The sequence below is a fragment of the Myripristis murdjan genome, chromosome 21 (assembly GCF_902150065.1).
Source record: "Myripristis murdjan chromosome 21, fMyrMur1.1, whole genome shotgun sequence".
Classification (NCBI taxonomy): Eukaryota; Metazoa; Chordata; class Actinopteri; order Holocentriformes; family Holocentridae; genus Myripristis; species Myripristis murdjan.
The window spans coordinates 27,653,710-27,680,537 of record NC_044000.1 but is presented as its reverse complement, the minus strand read 5'-3'; the positions used below and the strand labels follow the sequence as shown (position 1 = coordinate 27,680,537).

General features: G+C 39.6%; 5 protein-coding genes across 5 annotated transcripts; 2 read left to right on the top strand and 3 right to left on the bottom strand.

Moving 5' to 3' along the window:
- Positions 1–161: 161 nt before the first annotated feature.
- On the top strand, positions 162–1,082 carry LOC115379532 (olfactory receptor 6N1-like). Its single transcript, XM_030080239.1, has one exon. It carries the CDS (start codon positions 162–164, stop codon positions 1,080–1,082), a length of 921 nt encoding a protein of 306 aa, XP_029936099.1.
- Positions 1,083–5,489: 4,407 nt separating this feature from the next.
- Positions 5,490–6,398, bottom strand: LOC115379982 (olfactory receptor 6N1-like; the record flags this gene model as incomplete). The annotated part of the gene is made up of 1 exon (XM_030080980.1): positions 5,490–6,398. A coding segment is annotated over exon 1 (909 nt), but the record flags the coding sequence as incomplete, so codon positions are not given.
- A 4,835-nt stretch (positions 6,399–11,233) lies between these two features.
- LOC115379531 (olfactory receptor 10J4-like) lies at positions 11,234–12,169 on the bottom strand. The gene has a single exon (XM_030080238.1). It carries the CDS (start codon positions 12,167–12,169, stop codon positions 11,234–11,236), a length of 936 nt encoding a protein of 311 aa, XP_029936098.1.
- A 5,578-nt stretch (positions 12,170–17,747) lies between these two features.
- On the bottom strand, positions 17,748–18,680 carry LOC115379530 (olfactory receptor 10J5-like). The gene has a single exon (XM_030080236.1). The coding sequence runs from the start codon at positions 18,678–18,680 to the stop codon at positions 17,748–17,750; it is 933 nt and encodes a 310-aa protein (XP_029936096.1).
- Positions 18,681–25,892: 7,212 nt separating this feature from the next.
- Positions 25,893–26,828, top strand: LOC115379529 (olfactory receptor 11A1-like). Its single transcript, XM_030080235.1, has one exon. It carries the CDS (start codon positions 25,893–25,895, stop codon positions 26,826–26,828), a length of 936 nt encoding a protein of 311 aa, XP_029936095.1.

Genomic DNA, 26,828 nt, shown 5'->3' with positions numbered 1-26,828 from the left:
ATTTCATTCTTCCTCTACACAGCAGCCACAGCCTCAGTCAAATCAGACTGATTTCTGATGGCATAACTGGTGAAACGATGACCAAAGGTTGCAGGACAAAAGGACTTAAATACAGTTTTTTTTTTCCTGAATCAAAAAATATCTGGTTAAGTCTGTCTGAAATGGAAAACGGGACTCTTCCATATTACTTCAACCTCACCATGTTTGTGAACATCGGATCTTACCGCTACCCTGCCTTTGTGTTTTGTCTCCTGTTGTTTGCCATGATTGTCTCTGCTAACCTTGTCATTATACTGGTAATATCACAACAGAGGACGCTACATGAGCCTATGTACTTTTTCATTGCATGTCTGTCTATTAACTCTTTGTATGGTTCTGCTGGGTTTTTCCCCAGATTCCTAATAGACCTTCTATCTGATACTCATTTGATCTCACACTCAGCTTGTTTCACTCAAATCTATGTGATCTATACCTATGCATCCAATGAACTCACCATCCTGAGTGTTATGGCATATGATAGGTATGTTGCTATCTGTCAGCCTTTACACTATCACACCAAAATGACCCTTAAAACAGTATCCAAGCTGGCAGCTTTTGCATGGATTGTCTCAGCCTCTTCAGTTACAACATGCACTTATTTGACTGCCAAGCTTCCTTTGTGTGGAAATAAGATACATAAAGTCTTCTGTGCCATCTGGAATATTTCAAAACTGTCATGTGTTAGAACAGTTATCAACAACATTGTTGGGTTATTATTGGTTGGAACCACAGTTTTAATTGCGGTGTCTTATGTATTTTATACCTATATTCGAATTATTCTTGTTTGTAGGAGAAGTTCATCTGAATTTAAAGGGAAAGCGTTACAAAGCTGTCTGCCACACACAGTTACATTTCTGATTTATTCCATCACAGGATTTAGTGATGTTGCCCTCAGCCGTGTAAATATTGAACAACTGAATCCATACGTAGCAGTAATTTTATCACTAGAATTTGTGGTGATTCCTCCACTTCTAAATCCTGTTGTTTATGGCCTTAAGTTACCAGAAATTAGAAAACATATCTCAAAAATGTTATCATGGTAAAAAAAAAAAAAAACTTAATAGGGTCTTCTACAATTTCTATAATATTTCTAATTATTTTGCTTTGAAGTAAATCACATTTCTGCTTGAATTTTACTGTACACAGAAGTGTAAATGGCAGTGAAATCATACTGGCGATGCCTGATGGCAAACCTAAAATAGTGGGGAAAAAAACTTTTTATACCTTTGCATCTTTTGAATAGCTTACTGTGTCATGTAGAATATTGGAAAACTATCACTGTTATTGACATGTTATGCTTGTTAGTAAATACTCTGTACATTTCATTCTTTTACCTGTAGGTCTAGGCTTACCAGTGTCTGGTTTTCCTTATGATCAGTGTCTTTTTGGTTTACATTAAAAATTATTACTCCATCAATGTCTTTTGATGTAGGCCTGGCCTGGTCTACCCATTTTATTGATGTTTATTTTACTTTGTGTTCCACTGAACAGTTTTTTATTCACACCATTTAGTCAGTAGATAGGCTTGCATTTTATGCACACTGTAAGGAATTTCACTGTAAAATAACAGTAAAATACTGGCAGCAGGGACGCCAGTATTTTACTGTTATTTTACAATCAATCTACTGTTATTTATTTTAACAGTATATTACCGTATTTTGGATTCTTTCTTTCTTTCTTTCTTTCTTTCTTTTTTTTTTGCTTTAAAGTAAATGACATATCTGTACACAGAAATCTAAGTCTCTTTAAAATCAGTCTGGTGATCTCTGATAACAACCCCAGTGAAATAGTGAAAATGTTTTTATACCTATGAATCCTTTGAATTTACCATTCTGACCCCAATGGCATATAAGAAGGATATTGTTTTGTGTCAGCCTTTACACAGTAAAATGACTTACAAAGTCGTTTGCCAGTTGGCAGTCTTTGCATGGATCTCGAAGGCCTTTTCTGTATCAACATGTCTTTATTTGACCACCAAGACTTCCTTGTCATAATAAGAATGTAAAAACATACTGTGTCATGTAGAATATTGCAGAGCTATCACTGTTATTTACATTTTATGCTTGTTAGTAGCCACAGTGACAGCCACTCTGCCTTAGTTTATTGTGAATTTTGTTAATGTGTATGAAAAGCTCATCAGAATACGAAGTACTGTGTTTACAACACAGTACTTTGTTTATTTAATATGGTCAACACATAATTGTTTTTATTGTGTAAATGTGCCAGATTTGGCCAAATATTTTATTTCCACCTGTGTCCCTGGAAGTTTATAAAAATAAATTAATTTACACAAGAAGCTGAAATACAACACTGAAGCCTATTAAAGCAGGCTGATGTCAAATTGTTACAGACCATACAACATAAAAACAGTATATTTAAATTGACTGATTCTTAATTGACACTGATATATTCCATATATCAATAAATAATATTTTTTCAGGAGGCCATTTGTCAAAAGGAAGAAGACGAAGAAGAAGAAGAAGCAGAAGAAGAAGAAGAAGAAGAAGAAGAAACTTTATTTGGATAGCAGTTTGCAAAGTGTTTCACAGATGTAAAAACAGAAAATACACAATCTAACCAAGAAAGGAAATACTTGAAAGACAATGAAATAAAAATCTTGAGAAAAATTAAATGAATAAAGGGATAACTCAAAAAGAAAAAATAATAAAAAGCCATTTTCTAAAAATTAGTTTTAGTAAGAGTTAAAAAGAGGACTCTGAGGTAGCTTGTCTGATTCTCAGTTCAAGGTTATTACACTGTTGTGGAGTCTTGCCTTGTATATTTACCGATGAATATAGCTGATGAAGGTCAGAGAGAAACATTGTAATGTATAATAAATAATTCAGCAGGAAGCAAGACAGTGTGCGTGATTCTTCTCATTGTTTCAAACACCCACAAGGTTTTTGAAAGAGGTTTCTGACTTTATCTTGGGATATTTTAGCTTTTTTTTTTTCAAGTCTTTATCTTCAGGGGCTAGGTGACTGTGGTGTTCCTCTCATTGTTGTAAACTTCCACCTGTCTTGGACGCACCTGTCACACATTCAGGTGTGCAGAGACTTTTTTCATATAACCCTGTGGGTAAAACATCTAAAGGAGAGGAGGAGGAGGATTTTATGTCATTAATCAAAATCTGATACACCTCATTATGATGTAGAGTTAACAGAAATGGCATGATTGACAAAATGGAGAAAAATGTCTCATATCTCTCAGTAGAAGAGACTTCACTGAATCAGGAGGCCGGGGGATAAGGGAGTTAATGATATAAACAGCATCTTGAAGTTATGATGGTGTTCAGCAATAAGATATGAAAAGTATCTGGACCTTATGTCCTTTATAGTTGTGTTAAAACTCTTTTAAAAGCTCTTCCATTGCATTAAAATTGTACCTGAATTAAGGTGGTAGGTAGTGAATGAGGCTGGCTCAAAAGAGATAAAATTGGCAACAACAATAGGTGTAAATTTTTGGTCGGCCATCTAAATGCCAGCAGCACCGACACCTCCCCACCCACCCACCCACCCCCAAAATCATTAACAATAAGGGACTTAGGTCATCCACAGAACACCATTTGATAGCAGCTCCATGCCAGTTATATACAGTAATTAAAGTGAGTGGAACCAAACTGACAAGGACATCAAATACAACAGGACTGGTCACCCGTGAGCTCGACTTTAAGTGGTGAGGCTTGTGCCTGGAGTTCCCTGGCACAAAGTGGGTGCTACATCGAAGGCTTCAGTTATTTTTAACCCCTAGCAAATGGAACACTGGATTACCGTCTTTAAGAGCAAGTGCAGCAAAACAGAGTCCCTGTTTTGTTTTGCCTTCCCATGACATCTAGCTGGCCAACAAATTTGACATCCTGGAGGATTCCGGTTCTGCAAATGAACCCCAGGGTGTGGGTTACTCCAAGGCATCCTGCGTCCCATCACACCTCTCCATCCTCACCCCGGCCATCTCCTGGCATATCACATGCTCGACCCCTCCCAAGCCATTCACATGAACCTTTTCATTTAAAACAATGAAAAGAATCCCGCACACTGTCTTGCTTCCTGCTGAATTATTTATTAAAGATTACAACGTTTCTCTCTGACCTTCATCAGGTATATTCATCGGTAAATATCCAAGGCAAGACTTCACATCATATAATATCGGACAAGCTACCTTTGAGCCCTCTTTCTAAACTCTTTTAAACAATGTTTTTAGAAAATGGCTTTTAATTAATTTTTCTTCTTGTGTTATGCTTTTATTCAATTATTCTTAAGATTTTTATTCTATTGTCGTTTATCTTTTTTTTCTTGATTGCATTGTGTTTTCTGTTTTATTGTCTGAAACTGCTATATTCTTCTTCTTATTATTATTATTTTATCATTGTTGTTGTTGCTGTTATCATTATTATCCTTTTCACAAACTGGGTCCTGAAAATATATTATCTATTGATATGTGGAATTTATCAGTGTCAATAAAGAATATCAGTCAGAATATTTTTATGTTGTGTGGTCTGTATCAATTTGACATTAGCCTGCTTTTAAAGGCTTCAGCTTTGTATTTCGCCTTCTTGTGTGAATTCATTTATTTACATAAACTTCAGCTTGTCCAGGGACACAAGTGGTCAAATCTGGCACATTTACATGATAGAACTGATTTTGTGTCAACCCAGTAAAATAAACAAATTAAATAGTGTGTGGTAATCAGGTTTTGAACACTTTGTCATCATATTCTGATAAGCTTTTTGTACACATGAATAAAATTCACAATTGAATATACAAGACATTGCATGTTGACTTTTCCTAAGTTCCATACTAAACTTGCCTAGAACCAGCTGCAGACTGATTTGCAGTTCCGTGAGATGATTTTAAAAAATTGCAAATGTTATGGAGGCAGATTCCATTGGAATCTGATACTGTGTCCCTTTTAGCCAAATATTCTTCATATCTTTTGTTTTGTATGTTTTATAATGTATGTTCTTAATTTATTTGTTGTGACTCATTTTGGAACTGCTGCTGTTTTCTTGGCGAGGGTTCCCTTGTAAAAGAGATCTTGCAATCTCAGTCAGACTAACCTGGTTAAATAAAAGTTAAATAAAAGAAAGATATAAGATAAAGGCAGAGTGGCTGTCATTGTGGCTACTAACAAGCATAAAATGTAAGTAACAGTGATAACTCTGCAATATTCTACACGACACAGTATGTTTTTACATTCTTATTATGACAAGGAAGTCTTGGTGGTCAAATAAAGACATGTTGATACAGAAAAGGCCTTAGAGATCCATGCAAAGACTGACAACTTGCAGACCCCTTTGTAAGTCATTTTACTGTGAAAGTACTGAGATTCCTTTTTATCCTTTTTATATGCCAAATTCAAGGGATTCATAGGTATAAAAACTTTTTCACAATTTCACTGAGTTTATTATCAGGCATCACCAGTATGATTTTTTTTTCTTTTTACCATGATAACATTTTAAAAACATGTTTTCTTATTTCTGGTAACTTAAGGCCATAGACAACAGGATTTAGAAGTGGAGGAATCACCACAAATTCTAGTGATAAAATTACTGCTACGTATGGATTTAGTTGTTCAATATTTACACGGCTGAGGGCAACATCACTAAATCCTGTGATGGAATAAATCAGAAATGTAACTGTGTGTGGCAGACAGCTTTGTAACGCTTTCCCTTTGAATTCAGATGAACTTCTCCTACAAACAAGAATAATTCGAATATAGGTATAAAATACATAAGACACCACAAAAGAAACTGTGGTTCCACCCAATAATAACCCAACAATGTTGTTGATAACTGTTGTAACACATGACAGTTTTGAAATATTCCACATGGCACAGAACACTTTATGTATCTTATTTCCACACAAAGGAAGCTTGGCAGTCAGACTAGTTAATGTTATATTGAAAATGGCTGAGCAGATCCATGCAAAAGCTGCCAGGTTGGACACTGTTTTAAGGGTCATTTTGGTGTGATAGTGTAAAGGCTGACAGATAGCAACATACCTATCATATGCCATAACGCTCAGGATGGTGAGTTCATTGCACGCATAGGTATAAATCACATAAATCTGAATGTAACAAGCTGAGTGTGAGATCAAATGAGTATCAGATAGAAGGTCCATTAGGAATCTGGGAAAGAAGCCAGCAGAACCATACAAAGAGTTAATAGACAGACATACAATGAAAAAGTACATGGGCTCATGTAGCGTCCTCTGTTGTGATATTACCAGTATAATGACAAGGTTTGCAGAGACAATCATGGCAAACAACAGGAGACAAAACACAAAGGCAGGGTAGCGGTAAGATCCTATGTTCACAAACATGGTGAGGTTGAAGTTAAAAAAAAGACTACTGTTTTCCATTTGAAACAAAGATGAAACCAAACTCACTTTGAGAAAGGGGAAAAAAAATCAGTATTCAGATCGTTCTTGTTATGTAGCCTTCCGTCATCATTTCAGCTGTTTTGAAATCAGAAATCACCGGTCTTTGACTGAGGTTGTGGCTGTTGTGTAGAGGAAGACTGAAGCAGATATGTGAATAATTTTGAAGGAAAGTAAATAAAGTAAGTTAGGGGAGAAATATTCTATTATACTCTGTCATCTTTATCCTTGGTCCTATACAATGATATTTACTAACCTGGTGCCTTATAGAAGGTTTACATTTAGCTGTTTTTCAGACATCTGTAGACAGGCAGGCCACAGAGAGTTTTTGGGTGGAGCTGAACGTGTCTTTATCTTCAGTGGCGGTTCTGCCCATGTTGCCGCCCTGGGCGAAATTGCTGCCTTGCGCCCTTCCGTGTGCACCCCCCCCCGCCCCCCCTCCCACACACACACACACACACACACACACACACACACACACACACACACACACACACACACACACACAACGAGAACTTCCCCGGTGAACTACCGGTGCCCCTCCAGCCGCTAGAGGCGCCCCTCCTAGAGCAGGGACCCTGGCAACTACACAAATACCTTAAAACTTACCTTAAATAAAATAAATCCCCCCTACCCAACCTTAAAATGCTAAATAAAATAAAAAATAAAATAAATTCCCTACCTATTCATGCCCTTAAATGCCGACCGGTGCCGCGCCCACCCTGTCAGGTCTGCCGGATCTGACAGGTGAGCGGCGCATACAGACTGCCATATATACCTTTCATCATAAATCAACTTTTGTTCATACGCGGCTGCAGCAGCACAACGGACAATGACACAGACAACATGGTTGATTAGTGACTGCGCAATGCGGCTATTCGCCGATAATCGCGGCATCAGGCGAGCCTACCTACTGGTTTACATATGCAACAATACATGTGTATTTGCTTAGACCCCAATATTAGACGAGGGTGTTTTTTCAGGGCATTTTCAATGGAAAAAATATCGTCTTATACAGGGACGGTTTCTGCTATATGCAGTGTGGGCAACTGCCCAGGGCGCAATCTACTTAGGGGCACACGAGAAAAAAAAAATCGCCAGTTTTCTAGACTACCGTATTGACCTGCAATATGCCGCGGCACCATCAGTCGGCATCACGCGAGCCGGCCGCGGCACCGGCCGGTACCACGCCCACCCGGTCAGGTCTGCTGGATCTGACAGGTGAGCGGCCTGACTCCGGATGGTGCCGCGGCCAGCTCGCCTGATGCCGACTGATGGTGCCGCGGGGGCGGGGGGGTTGGAGTAGTAACATGAAAGGGTGCAGGCCAGTAATTTCGCCTAGGGCGGCAACATAGGCAGAACCACCAAGGTCTTATTTTCAGATGAATACGGTTATAGAAAACTTTTTTTTTTTTTTTTTTTTTTTTTTTGGCGCTCGTGCCGCCCCCCACGTGACATGAAAAAATGCCGCCCCGGTTCGCCCGTGCCTAAAACCGCTACTGTTTATCTTGTTTGATCTTGAAGGTGTGACTACAGTCATACCACTCTAGAGAATCTTTTGAGGTTTCCCACAATGCATTTAATGTATATTTACATTTGCCAATATGAAATAGTCATCAGTAGATTTCCTGATGAAGACCCCTTACAAAAAAACAGAGTTAAACACAACATGATTTTGCCTTAATCATCCATCTTCAGGCATCAATCAACACAATTGATAGATCCCCCACTGATGTCATTCACTAATAAATGTTACATGGTTTTAACTGGCAGTAGTACTTGCCAATAGTATTTATGTTGAATATACAGTAAATTTGCTTAGCATGAGAAAAGTTTTTTGTTTTGTTTTTTGCATGTGCGAACTGGGCAATGAGGCAACTCCGCCATTGCGCACAGATGGATCTGCTGGGATCTCTGGCACAACATTGAAACACAGAATATCAGATCTACAGAAGAAGGTGATGAACAGACTGATCCCAGCACAGCTGCTGACCAGGATCTGCTCCGTATGTTGCAGTGTTTTGAGGCTATGTGCTGAGGATCTCCACATCCATGGCCTGTTAACCTCGTTGCTGCTCTTTATGCCTTCTCAAGATTGGATGGAGTTGATGTTTTCTTTTGTCTCGTATTGGAAATTTCACAATAATAGAAAAATAAAACGCATGGGACATAGTGTGCAAGCTTTCTGTGTGTAGAAATTGATTGGATGGTCGTGGCATAGGCCTTAACAGTGTGTAGAAATAATATAGACGGACTTCCACCTTACTGCTATTCTGTTATCGCTCCATTGGCTTCCTGTGTAGTGCAGAATAAATATTCTGCACTACATGGTATTTCCCCAAGTTACATCTCCTTGTTCCTTACTCTCAGCCTTTTATCTATTCCGTGCTCCAACAGAATAGGACCACGCTTTTGCAGTTTTATCCCCAACCCTCTGGAATCATCTTCCCCAAACTATCATATTTGCTGAATCTTTTGACTGTTTTCAGTGGCTTCCAAAAAACTCATCATTATAGGCAAGCCTTTTTGTAGATCTTCATCCTAGACTTATGTCTAGGGTGACATGTGCCTTGTTTCATATTTTAATTGATTTTATGTATTCGTTGGTGTTTTTTCTTGTGTGTGAGGCATTTTGTAACTGTTTTAAAAGGTGCTATATACAGCAAATAAGGTTTTACTTACTTTATTTTGAGTTAATGCATTTTAAGAAAATCCACCCATTTTACAAGCACTTTCAAACTCCAGTAAGTGTATCCCAACTTCACATGGTCTTGATCAGATTTCTTCACTAATAGTTGCTAAATCCTTTCCAGTTGGTCAGGTTTGAAGCACTTTAACAATGCCACATCGTCTGCCATTCAAGGGCCAGTAATGCAAAGATGAAGATTTCAAATTCATTTCACAAACTACACATACATGCAAAACATCCTGAAGAGCACTTTTCCTGTCCTGCACCATAGTTAAAATTATAAAAATGACAACAATTTAAAGCTTATCAACAAATGGTTTCATGAACTAACTAAGACAAAAACCAGTGGAAGTACAAAGACTGCCATGTCATTTATGGCCATAAGATTTCAGGCCTGCTGTTTGTGTGGCTGAGGAATTAGTGACATCTGATTTCTCAGCAGGTTCTGACTTCACTTTCACCTCTGTGTATACAAGTTTGATCAAGATGCTAGCTACTTGTCCTAAATACGATATTCAAATAAGATACAGTACAGGCCAAAAGTTTGGACACACCTTCTCATTCAATGCATTTTCTTTATTTTCATGACTATTTACATTGTAGATTCTAACTGAAGGAATAAAAACTATGAAAGAACACATGTGGAGTTATGTATTTAACAAAAAAAAGGGGAAATAACTGAAAACATGTTTTATATTCTAGTTTCTTCAAAATAGCCACCGTTTGCTCTGATTACTGCTTTGCACACTCTTGGCATTCTCTCCATGAGCTTCAAGAGGTAGTCACCTGAAATGGTTTTCCAACAGTCTTGAAGGAGTTCCCAGAGGTGTTTAGCACTTGTTGGCCCCTTTGCCTTCACTCTGCAGTCCAGCTCACCCTAAACCATCTCGATTGGGTTCAGGTCCGGTGACTGTGGAGGCCAGGTTGTCTGCCACAGCACTCCATCACTCTCCTTCTTGGTCAAATAGCCCTTACACAGCCTGGAGGTGTGTTTGGGGTCATTGTCCTGTTGAAAAATAAATGATGGTCCAACTAAACGCAAACCAGATGGGATGGCATGTCGCTGCAGGATGCTGTGGTAGCCATGGTGGGTCAGGGAACCAGGCATGTGGAATCCATCCTTTCACCTTTTCTACGTCTCACAAAGACATGGCGGTTGGAACCAAAGATCTCAAATTTGGACTCATCAGACCAAAGCGCAGATTTCTACTGGTCTAATGTCCATTCCTTGTGTTTCTTGGCCCAAACAAATCTCTTCTGCTTGTTGCCTCTCCTTAGCAGTGGTTTCCTAGCAGCTATTTGACCATGAAGGCCTGATTGGCACAGTCTCCTCTTAACAGTTGTTCTAGAGATGGGTCTGCTGCTAGAACTCTGTGTGGCATTTATCTGGTCTCTGATCTGAGCTGCTGTTAACTTGCGATTTCTGAGGCTGGTGACTCGGATGAACTTGTCCTCAGAAGCAGAGGTGACTCTTGGTCTTCCTTTCCTGGGTCGGTCCTCATGTGTGCCAGTTTCGTTGTAGTGCTTGATGGTTTTTGCGACTCCACTTGGGGACACATTTAAAGTTTTTGCAATTTTCCGGACTGATTGACCTTCATTTCTTAAAGTAATGATGGCCACTCGTTTTTCTTTAGTTAGCTGATTGGTTCTTGCCATAATATGAATTTTAACAGTTGTCCAATAGGGCTGTCGGCTGTGTAGTAACCTGACTTCTGCACAACACAACTGATGGTCCCAACCCCATTGATAATGCAAGAAATTCCACTAATTAACCCTGATAAGGCACACCTGAAGTGAAAACCATTTCAGGTGACTACCTCTTGAAGCTCATCGAGAGAATGCCAAGAGTGTGCAAAGCAGTAATCAGAGCAAAGGGTGGCTATTTTGAAAAAACTAGAATATAAAACATGTTTTCAATTATTTCACCTTTTTTTGTTAAGTACATAACTCCACATGTGTTCATTCATAGTTTTGATGCCTTCAGTGAGAATCTACAATGTAAATAGTCATGAAAATAAAGAAAACACATTGAATGAGAAGGTGTGTCCAAACTTTTGGCCTGTACTGTATTTCTGGCAGGTTGTGTTGAGATCAGTCTAGGCTGTAGTGCTGTTCCAAGTGGTCATTTCTAAGTGACAGTTCTAGACCATGGCAACATTTTTAAAATATGTCGTCTTATTTCTGGTAATTTCAGGCCATACACAAAAGGGTTCAGAACTGGAGGAATCACTACAAATTCCAAAGATAAAATTACAACCACAAATGGATTTAGGTCCTCAAGATTATAACGACTTATAGCTATATCGCAAAATCCTGTAATGGAATAAATCATGAATGAAATAGTGTGTGGTAGACAGGTTTGGAAGACCTTTGCCTTGAATTCTGCTGAGCATCTCCTACAAACTAGCAGAATTCGCAAGTAAGTATACAAGACATAAGCTAAGGGCAGGAACACTGTTGTTGTGGCTACTAACAAGCCAACAATGTTGTTGATAACAGTACTAACACATGACAACTTTACAACGCTCCAGTTAGCACAGAACACTTTTGGTATCTTGTTACTGCACAAAGGAAGTCTGATTGACAAATACATGATTGTTGTCATTAAAAAGGATGGACAGATCCATGCAAAAGCTGCCAACTTAAAGACTGTTTTAGAGGTCATTTTACTGTGATAGTGCAAAGGATGACATACAGCAATATACCTATCATATGCCATAACGCTCAGGATGGTGAGTTCATATAACGCATAGGTATAAATCACATAAATCTGAGTGTAACAAGCTGGACGTGAGATCAAATGAGCATCAGATAGAAGGTCCATTAGGAATCTGGGGAAAAACCCAGCAGAACCATACAGAGAATTAATAGACAGACATACAATGAAAAAGTACATGGGCTCATGTAGTGTCCTCTGTTGTGATATTACCAGTATAATGACAAGGTTAGCAGAGACAATCATGGCAAACAACAGGAGACAAAACACAAAGGCAGGGTAGCGGTAAGATCCGATGTTCACAAACATGGTGAGGTTGAAGTATGAGGGATGACTACTGTTTTCCATTTAATCCCAATCTAACCAGTCAGTGATATAGTGAGATAAGTAGAACACCAATAACTTGTTTTTTCTTTCTTTCTTTTTTTCTTTTTCTTTTTCTTTCTTTTTTTTTTTTTTTTACCATGTTATGCAGTCTTTAGTACCAATCAAGAGAAAGCCATCTGATTGGACTGAATTCATGACAGCAAGGTAAAGGAGAATTAAAATAGATAATGGGAAAATTTTCAACTGAAACACAGGAACCTTTTCTAGCATAAAAACATTAAAATGTAAGGGCCCACTGTCTTTACCCCTCGTCTCACACAGAAGTGTTATATTTACCAATCCAATGGACAATAATCTTCATGTCGGAGAAAAGGTCTGCATATGCTGTTGGTGAGTGTCTGTGCACAGCAGGCCACAGCTGGGAGTGCATGGGAGGAGCAGTCAGTCTCTTTATCTTGCGTGACCCCCACAAATGTCACCACACTCACCATGCTCTGGAGAATTTTGCATTCAAACATTTCCAATGTCTAACTCTAATTAAACAGGTATGATAAGCGTGATTCTTTATCCATTAATTTTCAAGTATTGTGAACCCTTTGGCAGCCTGGAAGGGATCATGCATTTAGTTTTGTGTATCGGTCTGCCCTTATTACTGCATACTACTGGGCCAAATATTTTTTTGTGCACAGTTATGACTGTATGCTCAAGGACCTCGTGTTGTTTGATTCAAAGCCTGTGAAAAACCTCTTTTATAAAGCAAATGAGTGCTAACTCTTAAGCCTCTCAACCGGCTTAGAGGCCATAAGTAATCAGCAACTGCTTAGGTTTGGAATCTTATTTATTTATTTATTTATTTATTTTCTGTGTGGGATAACCAGTCATCTCTTATTGCAACAAATTCAGATGCAATTACAATTGTGTCTTCTTTCCAGAGATTCAAAACTTAATAACTTCATGTATAAGCCGGGATATGTTATTTGGCAGATTCTTCTGTTGGCATTTTCTTTTTGAAATTTGCATTTTAAATTGCTGTCCAGATTTGCATGCTAAAATAAGATAATTATGGTATTTAATCATACAAAGAAACACTACAGCCATTTTCAGTTAACTTACCATTTATGACAGTGATACACAGAGTAACCTTTTGGTCACATGATGAACAGCCATGCTCGCAGTTCCATCCACAGAGCTCTGCACTGTGCTGAGAGCAGACTTATGGTTTATTTATTGAATTGTGAGGTGTTTTTCATAATAATGATGATAGTAATGATAACAACAACAAAGCAACAATTATCATCATCATCATCATCGTTATTGTTGTTGTTGTTGTTGTTGTTGTTGTTGTTGTTGTCAGTATTAAACCTTGACTACAGTCTTCCGTAATCGAAAAATGTTTTACTTGCCTACTTGTAAATGTTAGTGATACCCTACTGTTACAGCCCTTGAACTGTATTTGGCTAGCTAACTCTGGACATACAAGAGGTAAGCTGTAGTTTTTCTTCTAGTTTGTTGTGAGCCTAGATGGGTATTGGCAGGGACTCTGTGATAGGATACGATTGGTGACATTTGGGTCTCAAATACATATGTTTTGTGATTGTGTAAGTATTGTAGTTCTATTTTATGACATTATGCATTTTTTTAAACACTGGACTATGGAAAAGAGCTTAATGATGCTTCCAAAGACAGTTGGAAGACCATGAGCAGCTCTGTCAAATTTACTTTGAGCTTTTAACATTTATTGCAGGCCTGAAGATAGAAACCAACTAGCAGAACACACAAAAAAACAAACAAACAAACAAACAGACAAACAACCATGTCAGCCCCCCTTGGGCCAAACTCCCTTTGTGTGTGTGTGTGTGTGTGTGTGTGTGTGTGTGTGTTCTCTTCAGCAGCTATGGCTGCTGGTGGATGAGGATGTCGTTTTCAACTCTAGTTAACCAGCTGGAACTGAGGAGATTTGCGTATCTGTTCTGATGTTGCCAGCTCATCCCCAAATTCTACAGACTGCAAGGTGTCACAAAATTCACAATGACAAATAAATCAAACCATGGCTTGGAGCGAGTTTCAGTGAATCCAGCCATAAGTGCTCTAAGCTTCATTAGCGCAGTTAAAATGATGCCCCTGTCCAGTGTTAGAGATCATTGAAGTGTGACACAGAACAAACACACACAGGATTATTATGTATTTTAGGCAGTTAGTTTATGTTGCCTACGCTCATGTGTGCAGTGCAGAGGAACACTAAGTGTCTAAGTTATCCATATGTTTCTGTGTGTGTCTAAGTGAGACAGACAGACAGACAGACAGACAGAGAGGGGAGGTAGAGACAGCCATGTGGACTGCTCACATGTGCCACCCAGTGGTTGTTTATGTACACTGCAGCTAGTGGTGGCTAACAAAAGGCCCTGTGTTCCCCCAACACTGCAGCATGTGTGCCAAATGGAAGTACAAACAGCTGTATGTCTTTCTCCAAGCACATCACAGAAGGACGAGTTGAACAATAATATGTGTACAATAAAACTGTTTTGTTTAGATGCATCAAGGGCAGTCTTAACTTTATTTTAGAGTAGTATAGAGTAGAGGAGGTCAGTATGCAAGTTTGTCATGCTGTTGCAGCACAGCAAACAGCAGGGCCCACTGCATACTAAAAATGATGTAAGGTATTACATTGGTGTGTGTGTGTGTGTGTGCGTGTGTGTGCGTGTGTGCGTGTGTGTGTGTGTGTGTGTGTGTGTGTGTCTTGGAAGGATAAATGAAAAGTTTCCAATCACTGTGCATGAAATGCAAGTGTTGTAATTAGCCAGCTGTAGACAACAACTTTGACAACAATAAGCCATGCGCAGAGGCCCACAAGTGATGTAAGACTAATGTAATGAGAGTCATTAGGTCCTCTGTTGTCCCCAGTGTCCACCTCTGCTGTGACCTCCCTGGTGTGCCATCTCACAGGGCTGCAGTCAAACATAACTAATTATGACCCAATGGTCACTGTGTACTGGCCTCAGGGGATGTTTTGCTGAACAAATAACTTGTATCTCTTAAAAATGAATTTAAAAAAGAGCAAACTAAACCATTCAAAATATGTTAGTAAAATCGTTTAACATTCTTGTTCTTGTCTGCTGCTTTGATGATGATGAGGAGGAGGACTTTGATTGTTGACATTATAAGTTGTCCTAAAGCTTTTATGTCTCAGTAGCCCATTTAATGAGTCCTACACAGGGGATGTTGGAGCTTTTGTTGAAGCTTTTGTTTTTTAAATGATACACTGCCCCCAGAGAACAATTAAACTAAAAGTTAACCGCCATGAAGGACAGCAAAACAAAGATGCCCTTTGATCTAGTGAAGTGCCAGTAGAGTGATCAAACTTTTGATTAACTTTGTGCAAATGAAACTAACAACAAGTTCACTGAGCCATTTTGGAAAGGCCTGTTGACTGATCCTACTAGGCCTACACACTTGTGTATAGTACTTGTTTTTGTTGCAGATCACTTGTAATACAGGACAGCCTTATTACTGCTAGAGCAAAACCAGTACATTTTTTTTGCAACCACAGTATTTCAGTTCACACATATGGATGATCAAAATAAATAAATAAATGAATAATAATAATAATTGTTTTTGAATATCTATCATCTCTCATTATCTAAAGCGTGACACATCCACAAGGCCATGGATTTTTCAAGGGATTTTTGCAGTTTTTATTAAAATATTAATGCTTTGTTTGCAGTTCTTCACTGTATCTCATTATGTTTAACAAGTTGGTATGCAGTTGTGATAACAGGGTACCAAGGCCTATGTTTCAGTCAGCATCAACTAGCGAGTCTGTACAGTTAATTGACAGAGATAATTAAAGTCAAAATCTAAGCACATGCCACATCATGTTAAAACAGTGTGAATAAATCAGGTATCTTTGTTGTCTGGCTTTCAGATACTGTGTTATTTATGCAGGAGCATGAGTAAAATATTATGCCAACTATAAATCTAAACATTATTTCTCTGTCACTAATTTCTACAGCCCATCAGACACAGATACAGTCATACAAAGCCATTATTACCCAAACAAATGACTTGATGCAGGGCACCACGCCACGACATAATTACTGTTTAGCTTGAGATGCTGTTTATTTGAACTTGGCATGTTTACATAGTGTGATATGGTAGCTGTGACTGAATTGTAGTGGTTTGAGAGAGCAAAGGAGAGGTTGGGTCAGAAATGATCATGATGACCTTTCTTTACACTGAATTTGTGTTTGGAGTGGGGAGGCCTCTTTTTTTGAGTGTTTTGTTACTGGCAGTGGTGACAAATATCCATCCATATATCAGAGTGGGTTCAGTATTTACTCTCTAGACATGAGAAACATGCACCACAATGTAACTCATTGTAACCACTAATGAGAAAGAGGAACGAACAGCAGTGTGGATAAGGATGCAGCCTAGTCCCAACTTGGACTCAGATATTGATCTCATCCCTGTTCAGTTCTGACTTTTAGACTGACTCAGACCTCAAGGTGCAATTCCCTGATGTTCCTTCAGGTTGTGTGTCACTATCATCTGTGACAGAGTCTCTGTTTACTCTCTCTAAATAGTATAACATACTTACCACCCAGTCAACTAAGGGGGCAGCCACTGATTACTAACAGTGACAGCAAGGGCAGAGACACTCAGTTGTAGGCAGCCCCTGTAGCTGAACACACTGTAGTCGCTACAGATGTGCAGTGGATCCGGTTTTACATTTAATAAGTGACAGGCATAATAATAATAACAACAACAACAACAACAACAACAACAATAATAATAATAATAATAATGGTAATGATAATGATAATAATCATCAGTATCAGCATCATCATCATAATAATAATGATAACTTGAAGTGTGCACTAATCAGAGTGCAGATCTCCACCTGGTGTACCTCCCCTTCGCCAAACTATAGGTTACCACTATGTGCAAACCACAATGCAGGAGAGACTCAGCAGCCAAATGTATTGTCAAAATATTGTCAAATTACAAATTTAATTACTGTATTATTATGTATGATTCAATTATAATGAAGTACAGTAGCTTGCAAGCCATTTGTGGCTCTTTTTTAAGAAGTCCTATGGTTTTTGACTTTTTTTTTTTTTTTTTTTAAGCACAAATTAAAATTGCAAAATTCAGAATTACTACTAAGGTCTTGCTCTCTCCACACACTCATACACACTTACACACATTGGGCAATATGAAATATAAAACCGCAGTGGCTGATTTTCCATGTCTTTTTTTATAGTGTTGAGATGTCAGGCAGGGTAACCTATTGACAGCAAAAAATGCTCCCATAGGTCATTTGTACAAGCAGCCTATTTTGACCTATACTTATTTACATACTCAGGTATGCTGTTTTAATTGTGTGTCCACATATTATTTGCTTCTGGCATTCAAATCCTGGAAGCCGCCCTGTTTAACAAAAGCCTATACAGAGAGGGGAGAAATTATAATCTGTGCGACAGCTGCACATATGATGATCAGGTTTCATGCTCACCTCTCTTATCCTTAGACTGCTGTCTACTAAAGTTTGGTGTTTTGTTATAAATAGCAAAAGAGATCTGAAAAGTCAAATTTCAAGTCCTTATCTAAACTTTTGACCCATCATCATAAACAAACTTATAATTCTCTTGCGAATTTTAGTCAGTTTAAGTCCATAAATAATAGGATTAATAATAGGCGGTATCATGAGAAATTGTATGGACATGAAGTTCTTAATACGCTGTGCTACAGATTTTGATCCATATCTAACGTACATAACATCAAAAAGCAAAGCAGCTGTCACATTAAGCAAACACAGTAAGTGTGGCACACAAGTCTGCATAAACTTCCTTCTGCCCTCTTTGGACTTTAAAGATGATTTTATCAACTGCACATATGAGCACACAATAAAGACATCGTGCCCCAAATAGAAAGAAACAACAATCAGTCCAACAACATTGTTTACTGTCGTTGTAGAGCATGCAAGTTTAACAACTGACCAGTTCTCACAATAAAGTTTCTCTATACGGGTGCCACATAATTCCAGCGTGGACGTCAAAGTTACCACCATAACCTGACAGATCATAGGTATCAGCCAGGACAAACAAACTAACATAGCAATCCTGTGTTTGGTCATGAAAGACTGATACTCCAGTGGCCGACATATAGCCACATATCTGTCATATGCCATTACAGCTAAAATAGTGAAGTCAGCTGTTGCAGAGGAGTATATAGTAAAGATTTGCAAAAGGCAGCCAACATATGTTATGACATGAGTGTGAGACAGCAGATCAAAAAGGAATTTGGGGTAGAAACCTGTAGTACCATAAAGTCCATTAATGCACAGACCACACAAAAAAATGTACATGGGTTCGTGGAGGTTTTCATCCAAGATTATGGTTAAAATGAGGAAAACATTTACCACCAGAATAACACAATAGCATAGTAAAGTGAGGGAGAAGACAACAGTCCTGTAGTTTGTTGTCTCATTCAAGCCAAACAGAGAAAATACAACTACATTAGATGTATTACTCATTCTGCATCCGAAAAATGAAAAATCAAATTGATTAAATTATCCCTGTTCAGTTGTAGATTACCTTCTTTTTGTTCATTAAAATAGTCTGCATCAGTGACATAAACAGCATTTAGAATTCAGGAGGCAGTACTAACAGCAAAGCATTAAGGATGTTCACTGCTGACCAGGAAATTGTCAAACTCTTTATTCTCTCCTCAGCATTGTCCAAATGTGCAGTAGGAATTTACATCCAATCAGTGATCAGTTTACTTTGGATCTTTGTACGAATACACAGGATTGGATGTAACCATACTCAGAGTTATTTTTGGATGAGCACTTATGTAGAAACCTAGTTTAGATGTGAAAACAGCATTTCTTTTCACTGTAATGTTTCGAATTGCTTATGCAGTGGAGTATGCACTACCAAGAACTGCTTCATTATTTCTTGAGACGCATTTATCAAAAAACTAATTCATCTTATTTACTCAGATACTTCTTTTCAAGCCCGGAGTGGCTAATCGGGAGGACCGGGACAATTCCCAGTGGGCCTGTCTGATGTTTGGGCTGCGAGGGCCAGTGTTCACTTTCTTTATTTTTTATTTTTTGGGGGTGTTCAGTCATGGTAGTGGGTTGATCACGTATGCTGCTTACCGCTGTCCCTGGGCCACCTCTGCCTCCACTGGCAGCTCTTTTTTTTTTTTTTTTTTTTTTTTTTTTTTTTTTGCAGACGCACCCTGACGTAACGCGTCCATGCACTCAGTCAATGGTGTTTGAAAGATGGAAAATAGAAAGAGCAAAGGTGGCACGGAGAAGGCAAGAATTAAACAGAGGAAAGCTCTGGAAACAGACACAGCCAAATGTGCTAAAATTGGCAAATTTTTCACTACAACAAGCTCGCGAAACGACAAATGAGGATGATGAAACGGGTAGGCCTAAGGCAAAATGTTGAATTTTGCCTGCAAACCACCGTTCAAGTTAATTAATTATCAAGTCAATGAATTGTGTGGCATTGTGGCATATAACATAACGTTATATAATTTAAATAATAGTATGATGCGACACCACATAACTGGGAAACTTTGTCTTGTAGCCCCTCAGAGTCAGAAGCAAGATCCAGCACCAAGCACCAGCCATGAGCCCACAAGTCCAGAGTGGGCAGGCAGGATTGCTCATTGAGTGAATATTATTAGAATTAATATAATGAAGAGTATGGTGTAGACCTGCTCTATATGAAAAGTGTCCTGAGATGCTAGATGATTCAGAACTACATTAATGAAACTGACCTGAATTGATCAGAAGGCTTTGTAAAAAGGGGAGATTTGTGCTGAGAATTATGACAATTTTTAAAATGTGATTTGGTGTCAGAGGCAGAGCTAGGAGCCAGTAGTGATGAGGGGATTGCTCCTGTCAGTATGCAAGTAACAGGTGAGCTGTTGTAACAGAGTGTGTGAACAAGCAAGCATTAGGTCCAGTATAACCACTTTCTATGCCCAAATGATACTAGTGACCCGTTATATATATTTTTTATTTTAATAATGATAGGTTGCGTAAAGCGGGCCGGTCTGAGGCATGAAACTCCAGAGTTGAAAATGAGTCCCACTCCGGCCCTGCTTCTTATTGAACTGATAGTAATCAAAATGTTTAGATCTTTGAGAAATGCTCATGAGAAAATGCTCTGGTCTAACACTTTTCTTCTGTCATTTCTCGTCTCTTGATGACAGTGAGACACAAACTGATGGCCATTTTGCGGCTAATTAAATGACAGTTGTGATTCCCTTTGGGCTTACCTATTAAAGTGGGTCTGGAGGTTTACTTGCAGACGTAATTGAGACTGTCCATGGTGCTTGGACACAATTCACCAGTATATGCTATGAGGAAGCTTAGGCTGTAATTTTTACATTTTTTTATCCAGCTTGGGTTTCTGATTCGACCATTCATAAACTTTGTGAATTATACTGTGAACAAGAATTGAGTCTAAAGTCATTAAGATTCTCGTGAAGACGTGTGTAATTCTCAAAATAAAAGATTTATTCATTCATTCATTCTTGGCCACTTATCTGGAACCAAGATGCGGTGACAGCAGGCAGAGGAGGTCAGCACAGACTGTCTTTGCCATGGCCACATCCACCAGCTCCTCCTGTGGGGATCGTAAGGTGTCTTGAGTCTGCCCCAGGGCCTCTTCCCAGGTGGTCGTGCCCAGAACACCTCGGAGGAGCACCAGCTCTACTTTGAGCTCTTTGAGGATGTCCAACCTCCTCACCCTATCCATAAGGGTGCACCTGGCCACCCTGCAGAGGAAACTAATTTCCACTGCTGGTATCTGCAATCTCATTTTTTCGGTCATTACCCAGAGCTCATGACCATAGCTTAGGGTTAGAACAAAGATCGACTGATAAACCAAGAGCCTCGCCTTTTGGCTCAGCTCCTTCTTCACCACAACAGTTAGGTACTGCGACACCATAACTGCTGTCGCTGTCCATCTGCCTGTCAATCTCCCACTCCATTCTATCCTCACTCGTGAACAAGACTCTGATATACTTGAACTCCTCCACTTGAGGCAGTAGGTCACTCCCCTCTCGAAGAGGGCAAACCACCTTTTTCTGGCAGAGAACCATGGCTTTAGACTTAGAGGTGCTGATCCACATCCCAAACACTTTTCACTCGGCTGCAAACTGCCCTTGCACATGCATGATCGCAATGGGACTGCATCATCCGCAAAAAGCAGGGATGCAATTCTGTGGTCACCCAACTGGACACCCTCCACACCCCAATTGTGCCTTTAAATCCTGTCTATAAAAGATTATAAAAAAAAAAAACTGGGGACAAGGAGCAGTCCTGGTGGAGTCAAACACCCACTGGAAAAAAGCTTGAATTAGTGTGCACAGACATAGCTCTCACTGTAGTTTAACAGGGACTAGATTGCCTGCAGCAGCATACCCAGTACCCCATAATCCTGCAGCAACCCCCATAGGACCCTAAAGGGGACATGGTTGTAAGCCTTCTCTGAATCCACAAAGCACATGTAGACAGGATTGTCAAACTTACATGATCCCTCCAGTAACCATGCAAGAGTGAAGAGCTGGTCCACAGTTCCGTGGTCAGGATGGAATCTGCATTGTTCCTTGTGAATCTGAGGTTTGACGTTCAGCAGGGGTCTCCTTTCCAGCATCCTGGAGTAAGTTTTCCCAGGGATGCTGAGCAGTGTGATAACCTGATAATTGAAGCACACTCTTCGGTCCCCCTTTTTAAAAATGGGAACCAGCACCCTTGTCTGCCACACCCTGGGCACTGTCCCCGACTTCCACGTAACATTAAAGAGACATGTGAGCCATGACAGTCGAACAACATCCAGAGCCCTCAGCAACAAAGGTGTGTCAGTACAGTTTAGGAACTCCTTGAAGTGCTCCTTGCACTGCTCAACCACATCCTCAGTTGAGGTCTGAACCTTCCTATCCCTGCTGAATAAAGCATGGATGAGGCCCTGTCTGTCCCTCCTGATTCGCCTGACGGTTTGCCAGAACCTCTTTGAGGCCAACTGAAAGTCCTTCTCCATGACCTCTCTGAACTCCTTCCATACCTGGGTTTTTGCCTCCACGACCACAGTTGCTGCAGCCCATTTGGCCTGCTGGTACCTCTCAACCAATTCTGGAGTCCCCCCGTGCTAGCCAAGGAATGGCGTGCATGATCTGAACCCCAGCGGTGCTTTGTTGTTGCTCTTCTGTGTGAGTCATGAGCTGTCCATATTGAACACCATCTTTGAGCATAAGGTAGCATATAAGTGTACCTGGTAACAGAGATCCTTGGGCCAACGGTCAATGATTGACTTTATAGTTGTTTCATCAGACCTACGGCTGTATGCTCTGGACATCTGGGTGAAGAGAGGGGCAAGCTTTTAACTGATCACTACCTGGTGGTGGAGTTGGTTCAGAAGGTGGGCGAAGCTGCCAGATAGACCTGATAAACCCAAGTGTGTTGTGAGAGTGAACTGGGAATGTCTGGCTCAGAGCTCTGTCCAGAAAGTATTCAAGTCACATGGCCGGAGGAGCTTCTCCCTGATCCTGATAGAGGCTGGGGACATGGAGTCTGAAGTGGCAGCTTTTGAGCTGTGGCCAGATGGTCATTGGTGCCTGTCACAGCAGCAACTCAAGGACCCAGTCGTGGACACCATCAGTGAAGAGGCTGTCAAGTCAAATAAAGATAAAAGAGCAAAATAGTCGACAGGGTTTAGAAAGTACGGCATACCCAAAAGCCTAATAATTTAAATCTACAGTGCTTTCATATGTACATATTCAATATTATTGTTTAAAGACTCTCTACTCAAAAATGTGTTCTTAAGTTTATGTTCCTGAAAATGTCTGCAGTGTTTGTGTTGCATATATATACTTCCTCATGCAGCAGTAAAACAAAAAACAACATGCAGTTTTTTTTTCTTTGGGAAAGTAAACTGTAAAGTTTGGAGTTTTCAGGAAAGATGCCATGTTGAAATTTGGAATATGGCAAAGCTCAGAACATATTGTTTGATAAAACACTTGTTTTGCACTGAAAAAAATGTCAAATTTAATTCATCAAATTGGAAAACTCTTCTGGCCCGGTTGAGGTGTGGTATCTTGTCTTTGCATTTTGGCGTTGATTTGGTGACAGTTATGTGATCTTCACAGAATTTGAAAGTCGAGTTTATGTTTTGTTTTGTATTATTTCATGGTTTAAGTAAAGTTTTATTAAATAAGGACAAGAATGATCACTATTGTCTACTTGAGGACTATGAAGTACTTGCAGACTTCTTGGGAAAAAGTGTGGACTTGTGCCGTGTAGGTAGTCTCTTTTTATTGTGTGAAACTGTGTGTGTGGTAGGCATTTTTTTTCTTTCTTAAACCCAAATGCTGGAAGTCTAATTAAATATGTGTTATCATTTTAAATATGTCTTGCCAGTCCCATGTGTAATGGGCAATGGATCTCACATGACACAAAAAAAATCCTTCATTCAGTCCTAATTTTAATATGAAGCAAGAACAAAGATATGATTTATACATTCAATGTAGGCTATATCCCGTCCTTTATTCTTTTGCTGCCTTTTTGTTCACTTTTGGATCTTTAATCCCAGATGGTTTTTACCACGTTTCCAATATAGAATAAGACTTTAATCGTGTGATTGGAGTGTAAAAAAACAGTTGAAATCATCCTGAAACAGGAGGTGATGTCACTTGTTGAAACAGTTCAATGTTATGTATGGAACTGTATCAGAACATCAGTGAGCAGAAGACAGCCCACTCTGATGCTTTTCTCATCTTGGCTGGGGATTTCAACCATGCAGACCCAAAGAATGTGCTTCCCAAAATATATCAACACATAGACTTTCCAACACATGGAAATAACACACTGGACCATGTCTGCACCACCCAGAGAGGAGCTTATGGCCCTTTTCCACTAGTACCTACTCGGCTCGGCTTGGCTCGACTCTACTCGGTTTGAGAGCTTTTCCATTACGTGGTTGTACCTGGTAGCAGGTACAACCACCATAGACCATCACGGACTGCAAACCCCCACTGCGGACCTGCGACAGTACCACCTCACTGCTGAATGAGCTGAATGACTTTTTTGCTCGCTTTGAGGCACACAACAGCATGCCTGCACAGAAGTCCCCAACCCCTCCTGGCGACCAGGTACTGACACTGACCCCGGACAGGGTAAGAGGAGCACTCAGCAGGACCAACGATCATAAAGCTTGTGGTCCAAACAACATACCTGGCAGCATTCAATACAAACATCCCCCAGCAGCTTGTTCCCAAACTGGACTGGCTGGGGCTGAACACCTCGCTGTGCAACTGGCTGCTGGACTTCCTGGCTGGGAGACCACAGGCAGTACGGGTTGGCAGCAACACATCCAGCACCATCATACTGAACACGGGGGCTCCTCAAGGTTTGTGTGCTGAGCCTCCTCCTCTTCACCCTGCTGACCCATGACTGCACACCGTTGCACAGCTCAAATGTCGTCATCAAGTTCACAGGCCTCAGGAGAGTGCACACCCAACATGTTCCTCTGACCATCAATGGTGCTGCTGTGGAGAGGGTTCCTGGGTTTACACATTACAGAGGACCTCTCCTGGACCAACAACACCACATCACTGGCCAAGAAAGCCCATCAACGCCTCTACTTGAATCTAATCTAAAGTTGAATCTAATCTACTTCCTCCACAAGCTGAGAAGACCTAGAGCCCCGGCCCCATCATGCAGGCTTCCTACAGAGGCACTGTCGAGAGCATCTTGTCCAGCTCCATCACCAGGCTGTCAGGACACTAAACTCTCTCCCTGCTCTGACACACAATCTCTGGCCTCTATGCCTTCTACTTTTTAATACTTTTAGTTTAGTTTTTATATGCCTCTATTTATATATATTTTAGATTTGTAGATAGTGTTTACTGTGTCTTAAATGTTTATTGTCTGCACCGAGGGTCTTAAAGAAACACAGTTTCAATCCTCTGTATGTCCTGTACATACTGTATAATTGACAATATAGCTGACATTGACTTTGACTTGACTTTGAAACTGTCCAATTGATTTAATAGTTACACAAACCTGCTCAAGAACTATGGTATCATGCGAAAACCAAGTCTTAGAAAAAACAGATGAAAGAGAGAAAATTCTGCATAAGTTGCATCAGTTTCATATTTTCCCCTGAGAACTAAATGCTGGCCTCAGATGGGTCTAGGCTGTCAGACTGTGTTCTAGTTTTGTGTATTTGAGCAGGTATAAAGATTCAGCAGCTGCCTCTGTCTGGTTGAGGACTGGGGAGTGGCAAGATACCGAAGTGTGCAGACTTCACTCACTTTCTCATCTCTTGGATCAACTGATAAAATATAAGCTGTTGCAAAGGGGATATGACTGGTATGTGTTGGTACTGAAGCCTGGTTTTTTGACAGCTTGAAATTCTAGGTAACTGGCATAATTCTCAATACTTGTTTCGTACAGTAATTGTTCATACACATGAATTACCGATTATTGTATTATTGCTCTAGAGTAAATTAAGACATTTATATGATAACTATCATTAAACGTCATTATGCTTAATAGCTAAAGGTAGTTTGATGAGGCCGACCAAATTATCATTATCACCAATTTAATCTTATATACTTTTGGAGCAAGCGAATTACAGCATGTCTGTTACTGGTACATTCCCTTTTTTGTTGTAATAACACATGATCAGATCAGTCCATCTTGTGTTTCATCACTGTGGTTATGGAAAACTCAACACAGGTTGTGTCATTTCTGTTGACTGTGTATGGGAACATAGGAAACTTCAAGTACCTGTATTTCATTCTGACACTGTTATTATATATGTTTGTAATTTTTGTCAATGCAGTTGTAATTGCCATTATTTATGTGGACAGAAATCTGCATGAGCCCATGTATCTAATCCTCTGTGGTTTGCTGGCTAATGAAATATATGGTAGTACAGGTTTGCTGCCTTGTTTAATGGCACAAATATTATCTGACACACATGAAATTTCTGTCTTTTACTGTTACATACAAATATTTTGTATTCATACATATGCAGGTATTGAATATGCAGTTCTAACAGTCATGGCTTATGACAGATATGTGTGTATCTGTAAGCCGTTACATTATAATGTGATCATAACAAAAAGAAAAATACAACAAGCTATTGTAGCTGTCTGGATATATATTTTTGTGGAAGTCGGTGTTTTGTTGTCTTTCACCATTCGTTTAAAACTTTGTGGAAATATTATCAACAGAGTCACTTGTGACAACCACCTTGTAGCAAAACTATCCTGTTCATTTGACACAGCAGTGTCACATATACATGATCTACTGTTTGGCCTTGTTTTCACTGTTGCTGTCCCTACAGGTTTTATTTCATTCACATATATAAAGATCCTGGCTGTGTGTTTAAATTCTTCTAAAGAGACCAAACAAAAAGCTGTCAGTACCTGCACTCCACATCTTGTTTCACTTCTCAACTTTAGTTTTGGCTGTTTTTATGAGTTAATCACTCAGAGGTTTGATATGACTTTTGTTCCATATCCACTGCGTATGATGACATCTATGTACATCTTGATATGTCAACCTGTTTTAAGTCCCATCATGTACGGTCTCAAACTGTCAAAAATTAGACATGCATGTAAAAACTTTCTGGCTTCAAAAATGTTCTAA

Bases quoted from the DNA above. Each gene is read 5' to 3' on its own strand.
- LOC115379532 (XM_030080239.1), top strand. From the start codon at position 162: ATGGAAAACGGGACTCTTCCATATTACTTCAACCTCACCATGTTTGTG.
- LOC115379531 (XM_030080238.1), bottom strand. From the start codon at position 12,169: ATGGAAAACAGTAGTCATCCCTCATACTTCAACCTCACCATGTTTGTG.
- LOC115379530 (XM_030080236.1), bottom strand. From the start codon at position 18,680: ATGAGTAATACATCTAATGTAGTTGTATTTTCTCTGTTTGGCTTGAAT.
- LOC115379529 (XM_030080235.1), top strand. From the start codon at position 25,893: ATGGAAAACTCAACACAGGTTGTGTCATTTCTGTTGACTGTGTATGGG.